The sequence below is a fragment of the Carlito syrichta genome, unplaced genomic scaffold (assembly GCF_000164805.1).
Source record: "Carlito syrichta isolate Samal-C Ts95f unplaced genomic scaffold, Tarsius_syrichta-2.0.1 Scaffold100644, whole genome shotgun sequence".
NCBI lineage: Eukaryota > Metazoa > Chordata > Mammalia > Primates > Tarsiidae > Carlito > Carlito syrichta.
The window spans coordinates 206,469-215,157 of NW_007044740.1; the positions used below are offsets into that span (position 1 = coordinate 206,469).

The window sequence follows — 8,689 nt, forward strand, 5'->3', positions numbered from 1 at the left end:
GGCCACTGCATTCCAGTCTGGGCAACCGAGTGAGACTCCAACTCAAAAAAAAAAAAAAAACATACACAGACACACAGAGAGACATACCACAGAGAGACAGAGACAAAGAGAGAGATACACAGACACACAGAGACAGAGACACAGAGAGAGACACGCAAAGAGACCCAGACACACACAGAGACACACGGAGACACAGAGGCATAGAGAGAGAGAGATACACAGAGATACAAACGCAGACACACAGAGACACACAGAGACACCCGTAAATAAAAAGATACACAGAGACACACCGACACAGACACATTCACACACGGGGAGCACACCAGGCGACAGACGCCCACCTTCTTGCCGCGGCTGGACAGGCCCGAGTCGCCGCCCACGCGGCCCTGCAGGTTGTACTCGTTCTCGCCGTGCCGGCACAGGTAGATGGTGCGCGGCTGCACGTGGATGTTCATCAGGTAGTACACGATGCGGCTCTGGATGTGGTCCTGGACCCGGTTCACCAGGAAGCGGCGGCCCACGTCAATCACCTTGATCAGCGACAGGTCCCTGCAGGGAGGCGCGCGAGGGCCCCATCAGGCCGGCTCCAGAGATGCGGCCTGAGCGTGGGACGGCTGGGGGTACGCCCCACCCCTGCCGGGCACCGTGGACCCTCCTCTCCGAGGGCTGAGGCCCCAGCTGTGCCAGCTGCCGCAGTGTGTGTCGGAGCAGGAGGCTGCCCGGCCTCCCAGGGTGGGGAGAAAAAAGGAAGAAAACGGGAAAGAAAATGAAGGGGCCAGGTGTGGTGGTGTGTGCCTGAACTCCCAGCACTATGGAGGCTGAGGAAGGAGGAGCGCTTGGGCCCAGGAGTTCGAGACTGCAGTGAGCTATGATTGTGCCACTGCACTCCAGCCTGGGCAACAGAGTAAGACCCTGTCTCTAAAAAACACAAAAACAAAAATCCAGAAAATAAAGAAACTGTCAGAGAGACGACAGCAAGACTCAACTCAACTGTATATCCAACTCCTGAAATATCCCAAGTCTGGTGTGTCAGCACAGATTTTTCCAAAAAGACACTTTCAGTTTGTAAAGGTCTCCAGGAGCAAATGCTTTGTGCCTGTAATCTCAGCACTTTGGAAGCCTAGGTTCAAGTGGGACTGAAACCAGCCTGGACAGCATAGGAAGACCTCATCTCTACAAAAAATCCCCAAATCAGCCAGGCATGGTGGCACACCTGTCGTCCCAGCTACACAGGAGGCTGAGGCAGAAGGATCACCTGAGCCTAGGAGGTCGAGGCTGCAGTGAGCCGTGATGGTGCCCCTGCACTCCAGCCCTGGTGGCAGAGTGAGACCCCAACTCAAAAAAAACAACCAACCAACCAACAAAAGGAAAACGCCAACAGTCAGGCGCAGTGGCTCCCACCCGCAATCCCTGCCCTTTGGGAGGCCAAAGCAAGAGGACTGCTGGAGCCCAGGAGTTCAAGATCGACTTGAGGTGATTCCAAGATTCCATCTCCTTGGAAACCAAATTTTAAAGTCGAACGGGCTGGCTCGTGCCTGTACTCCTACCCCTTAGGGAGGCCCAAGTGGGAGGACTGCTTGAGGCCAGGAGTTCGAGGTTGCAATAAGCTGCGATGACGACACTGTACTCCAGCCGGCGCGGCAGAGCAGACCGTCTTCTAAAAAGCGAGCACGAAAAGCCCGCCTGTGGTCACTCTTGGGAATTACCTGTCGCACTTGTCGGGGTCCAGGGGCTGGTAGCTGGCCTCGTAGCAGCCGATCCGCTTCATGAAGTCGTCCATGGCTTCTGCCGAGTTGCAATCTTTGTAATCCGGGCTGGAGATTTTGACTTCCTGTAACACCACAAAGAGGCAGCTGATGGTCACGCTGGATGCTTTCTGGCGAGATTAAGCAGGATTTGGGGCTTTCAAATGGGGGGGGCAGAGGGTCTCCCGATAAAGACATCTGACCCAGCACTGAAGAGAAAGAGAAAGGCTGGGGGCGGAGTCACAGCCTGAGGCTCCGTGGTGACAGAACTGCCTGCCAGAGAGACAGAGATGGACGCCCACGAAGACCCCGTGATGACGGTACATTCAGCAACGGCCAAGGTGGTAAGCTCATGCAGTGTGTACTTTAGCACACGCTGAAACAATATTTACGTTCACAAATTCCCGGGCCCGTCCTGTAAGGCCGCTTTGAGGTTTAATCAGAGACAGGGATTTCTGGATACGGAGGGTCAAGACAAATGTCTCTATGGTCAGGGACCACCTGACAAACGAGGACCTCCTCCCCCAGCACGTGGGTGACAACTCGCTGGGAAACAGGACTTCACAGTCACACCGTGTCACGACCGAGGGACAAGGAGAGCCACACCGAAGGACTCCAGCAACACCGTGTGCAGATTACAGCAACTTCCAGGGCTCGAACTCTGAGCCCCTCCCTTCAGACTCACTGACCAAATCTGATCTGATTATTTTTCCTTCTTTTACATGTTTTTAGTCGCAGTCTCACTGTTGCCCTGGCTGGAGCACAGTGGACCTCACTGCAGTCTCGACCTCCTGGGCTCAAGCGATCCTCATGCCTCAGACTCCCAAGTAGCTGGGACTGCAGACACGGACCGCCACATCTGGCTAATTCTTTTGATTTTCTGTAGAGACGAGATTTCACCATGCTGCTTAGAGTGGTCTGGAACTTTCGGGCTCAGGCAATCCTCCCACCTCAGCCTCCCAAAGCGCTGAGATTACAGGTGTGAGCCACTGCACCTGGCTTGATTTGATTTTTCACAATTCATACAGCCCTTTTTGAAACATGAACTCATTTTGTAGAAATACTTATAACTATTTCAACTACCTTGGAGAAACTACAAGAGTGAGTGCATGCTTAGCACCCTTTAAAGATGCACATGCAAGGCCAGGCAGGGTGGCTCACACCTAAAATCCCAGCACTTTGGGAGGCCAAGGTGAGAGGATTGCCTGAGCCCACCGGTTCGAGGTCAGTCTAGGCAACTTGGTGAGACCTCATCTCCACAATACATCACAAAATTAGCTGGGCATGGTGGTGCATGCCTGTAGTTACAGTTACTTGGAAGGTTGAGGCAGAAGGATCGCCTGTGCCCAGTGCGTGGAGGTTGCAGTGCCGTGAGCATGCCACTGCACTCCAGCCAGGGTGACGGAGTGAGACTCCAACTCAAAAAAAAAAAAAGAAAGAAAAGAAAGAAAAGATGCACATGCAGGCCGGGGTCTCACCCCTACTACCTCTCATCTGTACCCACCAGGCCCATACGCTGCCCACTATCCTCAAAGACCCCAGATGGAGCCAGGCCTCCGGGGTCAGCACGGCGGGTCCAGTCGTCTTACCATGATGTTAGACGCCACAACCGTGGGATCATCGCACACGGACTCGATGAAGAACGCCTGGAGGGAGCAAGAGAGAAACGGTTAGAGAACAACAAACACCACGGAGCGGCCGGGCGTGGAGGCTCAAACCTGCCAGCCAGCACGTAGGGAGGCTGAGGCGGGAGGACTGCCTGAAGCTAGGAGTTTCAGGCCAGCCTAGGCAATGCAGCGAGACCTTGTCTCTACAAAACTTAGCCGGGAGTTGGCCTCGGTGGCTCAGCCTGTCATCCCGCGCCTTTGGGAGGCTGAGGTGAGTGAATGGCCTGAGCCCGCGGGTTCAAGACCCACCTGGGCAGCGAGACCTCATCTCAACAATAAATTAAAAAATCAGCCGGGCGTGTGGCGCATGCCTGTAGTTCCGGCTACTCGGAAGGCTGAGGTGGAAGGATCGCCGGAGCCCAGCAGGTCGAGACTGTGGTGGCCAGGAGCGGCCACTGCACTCCAGTCTGGGTGACAGAGTGAGACTCCAACTCAAAAAAAAAAAACTTAGCCGAGTGTGGTGGCGCATGCCTATCATCCCAGCTACTTGGGAGGCTGACTCAGGAGAATCACCTGAGCCCAGGAGGTCGAGGCTGCAGTGAGCTGGGATCATGCCACTGCACTCCAGTCTGGGTGACAGAGTGAAAACCTGATCCAAAACAAAAAACCAACTAATACCATAAGTGGCCAGCCTTGCCATCACAGTGACACCACCGTCACATGCAAGGAGAAGGGACACCATTCATCAATTCCCAAAGACAGGAAAGACCCCTCCTCTCTGCCACTTCCTCCCCTGTCCCAGCAGAGGGAAGCCCCACAGCCCCCAAGCCCTCCCGCAAGGAAGGTTCTGTTTTCAGGCAGCAAAACTCGGGCAGTGGCAGGTGAGGGACCGAGCAGGAACCAGGGCATGGCCGGTCCTGGAGGCGTCTTCCTCTCCCAAACTCTCTGGGGCAAGACGAGACGTCTGGCTCACCTTGAAGTCATTTTCTTTGGCAAAATGGAGGATCATGTGTCTCCTCTCTCTAGTAGTATTGGTAGCATCGAAGACCTGGCGGGGAGAGAGAAGGGCCAGGAAGAAGCATCTGTGCGTGAGTTTGACAGCACTGACCAGGCCGGGCACGACGGCTCAAGCCTATAATCCCAGCACTTTGGGAAGCCAAGGCGGGAGGATGGCCTGAGCCCAGGAGTTTAAGACCAACTTAGCTAATGTAGCAAGACCTCATCTCTACAAAAAAAAAAAAACAATCAAAAAATTAGCCAGGTGTGGTGACATGCATCTGTAGACCCAGCTACTCCAGAGGCTGAGGCAGGAGGCGCAGTCAGACATGAGGTCAAGACTGCAGTGTGCCATTGCACTCCAGCCCGGATGACAGAGTGAGACCTCAACTCAAAAAAAAGAAAAAACATGCTTAGCAAAGCCAGCAAGGAAACCAGTCCTGTTGTTTTTAGGAATAAGCCCCAAAATGCCCTTCCAGGGAAGATGGCACTACCCACGGGCCTCTCCAGGATGTGTCCACTGCTGATGGAATGTGGGAATTCCCTCCAGGAATGAGGGAGGGCTGGGAACAGCCCAGCCCAAAAGTGGAGAGCAAGCAGCAGCACACAGTGGGAGGGTGGACATGGAGGGGCACCTAGGTCCTGACCCCTGGAGACGGGAGCTGACCAGGGACGCCTGAGCGTCTCAGGGCTGTGTCCCTGAGTCCACCGCGAGACTGAGACCGCCCTCCTGGGTCACTGGCTGCTCTGGCCCCTTTTCCGTCCACCCGTGGGGCCATGTCCCTGTGCTGGAACCCCGCGTTGGCGCCCAGCACTGCCCAAGCCAGCAAGGACACCTTCCCACTGGGGCTGGAGACCAAGTAGCTGCACCCCCACGACTTACTGCAATCTGCCCGCCTTCCTTGGCCAGGTAGCTTTTGACGTCTCTCAGGGCAGCTAAGGCACACTGCCTGGAACACACAAGAAAGGGAAGCTACACATCAGAGCGGCCTGTCCATTGGGGAGGCGTGCAATCCTCCATGCCCCCACAGACAAGAGTAACCAGCCATTCCATGCTGACAGTGCAGTGCTGGGTCAAGGCTGGCGAGGTCCTACTTGGGCCCACAGGCTTCTAACTCCAGGCCCAGAAAGGATGGCTCCAAGCGCCCTGGCGGGCAGCACTCGTGCCTGGCTACACACTGCAACAACTGCCTTAAGAAGCCCCTAAAACCTATATGCTTGCCACGTGTGGTGGCTCATGCATGTAATCCCCGTGCTTTGGGAGGCCAAGGCAGGAGGATCGCTTGAGACCAAGAATCTGAAACTAGCCTAGGCAACACAGTGAGACCCCATCTGTACAGAAAATGTTTAAAAAACTAGCCAGGCACAGGGGCACACGTCTACAATCCCAGCTACTTGGGAGGCTGAGGCAGAAGGATCGCCTGAGCCCAAGAGGTTGAGGCTGCGGTGAGCTGTGATCGTGCCACTTCACTCCAGCCTGGGTGACAGCGCGAGACTCAGAGAGGCCAGGAGACGCGCCCCCATGCCCGCCAGGCCAGCTGGCCACCAGCGAGACCCACTGCAGGCCAGCTCTCTGTGCCTTCCACAGGACAAAGCCACCGAAAGCCCGCTGCCCACGGAGGCCCAGCCTTACTTCCGGACTTTCATGGCCTCCTCATTGTCGGGGCGGAAGAAGTTGTAGGAGCTGAACTGCCTCACGGCTTCCCGGCGGTACTCCCCGACGTTGAACACTGCGGAGGGGACGGAGAACAGCCTGGGTGACCGAGTGGGAGGAGGGGCCGGCCCACGCTGCGTACTTGGCCTCACCCAAGCAGAGCCACCCACGGCCAGCCACGGCCGATAAAGACGACTCGACACGGAAGCCAGACTGTGACCCCAGGTCAGCGTCCTCCTCCCCTTCCTGAGGATGGCGGGCCAGCGACAGCCCAGTCTCCCCCGGGCCCGCCACGCTGCACCCAGTGCCTGCCCTACCTGAGGCCGTTTCCTCCTGCCCTGTCCCCCGTCTCCGTCTCATGACATCATGGACCAGAGACCGTGAGGACAGGGACAGCCCCCCAAGTCTATCAAAAATAGGGATGACCATCTCCGCCCATGGTATCAGGAGGGGGGGTCTCATGGCCACTGCCACGACTGAGTGACAGAGTGAGACTCTGGCTCAAAACAGAAATAAAAGTAAAAATGGCTAGGCACAGTGGCTCGTGCCTATAATCCCAGCACTTTGGGAGGCCAAGAGGGGAAGCTTGCTTGAGCACAGGGGTTAAAGATCAGCCTGAGCAGCCGGGCTCAGTGGCTCAGCCTGTAATCCCAGCGCTTTGGGAGGCTGAAGTAAGTGGATTGCCGGAGCCCACGGGTTCGAGACCCACCTGGGCAACTTGGCGAGACCTCATCTCTACAATAAATCAAAAAAATTAGCCGGGTGTGGTAGCGCATGCCTGTAGTTCCGGCTACTTGGAAGGCTGAGGCGGAAGGATCGCCGGAGCCCAGCAGGTCGAGGCTGCGGTGGCCGGGAGCAGCCCCTGCACTCCAGTCTGGGCGCCAGAGGGAGACTCCAACTCAAAAAAAAAAAAAAGACCAGCCTGAGCAACATGATGAGACCTTGTCGCTACAAAAAATTAAAATAAAAATATTAGCCGGGCATGGTAGTGTGCACCTGGAGTCCCAGCTACTCAGGAAGCTAAGGCAGGAGGACTGCTTGAGGCTAGGAGGTGGAAGTTGTGGCGAGCCAAGATGGTGCCACTGCAATCAGAGTGAGTCCCTGACTCAAAAACTAAAAATAGGAAATTTAATTAAATTATAAAATAAAAACGGGTCCCCATCCTCAAGACGTGCCCATCATTGGGAAGGCCAGGCAGAGATTCCCAAACAGCACGGGACACTCAGAGCCACCAGCAGGTGGCTCTTACACGTGGGGCCAACGGGAATTTAGAAAAAAAGATCCATGTGACCGAGAGGGCCCGGAAGGCTTCATGGAGGAGGTGAACTCTGAGATGGGCAGGATTCAGGGCCGTGGGTAGGAGGAGAGTGGCCCGTGGTGGGGGCCCAGGGAGGCAGGGATCAGACCCCATCATGAGGGCATGGGCCGCAGAATCCCGTCTGGAGGTCCAGCAAGGGCGGGCCAGGGCACGTATGGGGTGGCCGGGCCGGGCCACATATGGGGTGGCCGGGCCGGGCCGCGGGAGTTGCAGCGCTGGGTCTGATGCCCGCGGGACCCGGGACCCGCCTCACCTTTGGTTGGGACGCCAATCCAGTTGAGGTAGCGAGTCAGCTTCTTGGAGATGTAGGTCTTGCCCCGGGCGGGGAGGCCCACCATGACAATGACCGTGGGAGAGTTGGTGAGCTTCGGCCCACAGGCTGGAAAAGAACAGAGAGGGTGCTGTGAGCGGAGGATGCGAGCCCTGCACCTCCGACACACGCTGAAGGATCCCACCAAGGCCGGGAGGGGGCTCACACCTAGAATCCCAGTCCCAAACTATTAGCCGGGTGTGGTGGTGCGTGCCTGTGATTCCAGCTACTCGGAAGGCTGAGGCGGAAGGATCGCCCGAGCCCAGCAGGTCAAGGCTGCAGCAGCCATAAGCATGCCACTGCACGCCAGCCTCGGTGACAAGAGTGAGACTTCCAAGTAAAAAAAAAACAATCCCACTGAGATGTCTGTTTCCTTCCCCACCCAAAGCCCCGGGCATTTTACCATCCAATAGGACCAGGCCCCCCGAGTGGCCAGAGCGGCCGCTCCCATCCCCCACTGCCCATCACGGCTTCCCTCAATCTCGCTGTCAGGTCCTGCCTGGCCAAGGCAGTCCGAACTCCAAGTTCCCAGCCTGACACTATGGACCCTAAACCCAGCAGGAGCTTGGTGACTCGTGCCCCAGTAGAAGAGCTCCTGGGTGTGAAGAAAGGACCCTCACCCCAAGGAAGGCAAGGCAACAGACGGGACGGTGGCCACCATGGGCACTGAGTGGCAGGGAGGCTGGGACAGGGAGGAGTCCCAGCAGGCCGGGACCGAGAGAAGCCCACCCCCCATTCCCCACCCCCACACAGGAAGCCTGGGCAGCCTTTCCACAAAAAAGGTTTAAGAAAGCAACCTCTTTTTAGAAGACAGGGTCTCCCTGTCGCCGAGGTTGGAGTGCAACAGCTCACTGCAGCCTCCGACTCCTGGGCTCAAGGGATCTCCCATCTCAGCCTCCCAAGTAGCTGGAACTACAGGTGTGTGCTATGCCTGGCTTTTTTTTTTTTTTTTTTTTTTTTTGGTAGAGACAGAGTTTTGCCGTGCTGCCCAAGCTGATCTCCTGAGTTGCTGGCCTCAAGTGATCCTCCCGAACCACAGGCACGAGCCATCACACCCAG

The 8,689-nt window shown here is 56.5% G+C and overlaps 1 protein-coding gene across 1 annotated transcript in view; it reads right to left on the reverse strand.

Annotated features, from left to right (window-relative positions):
* The window catches only part of PFKFB3 (6-phosphofructo-2-kinase/fructose-2,6-biphosphatase 3), a 21,584-nt gene extending 13,883 nt beyond the window's left edge, over nucleotides 1-7,701 (reverse strand). Inside the window, exons 1-7 of the mRNA XM_021715473.1 lie at nucleotides 7,574-7,701; nucleotides 5,982-6,078; nucleotides 5,232-5,298; nucleotides 4,326-4,400; nucleotides 3,335-3,391; nucleotides 1,707-1,831; nucleotides 342-549 (exon numbers count right to left, since the gene is read on the reverse strand). Of these exons, the coding sequence (XP_021571148.1) occupies nucleotides 342-549; nucleotides 1,707-1,831; nucleotides 3,335-3,391; nucleotides 4,326-4,400; nucleotides 5,232-5,298; nucleotides 5,982-6,078; nucleotides 7,574-7,658 (714 nt within the window). The 5' untranslated portion in view covers nucleotides 7,659-7,701. The remainder of the gene's footprint in view (nucleotides 1-341; nucleotides 550-1,706; nucleotides 1,832-3,334; nucleotides 3,392-4,325; nucleotides 4,401-5,231; nucleotides 5,299-5,981; nucleotides 6,079-7,573) is intronic.
* Between the last annotated feature and the right edge of the window lie 988 nt (nucleotides 7,702-8,689).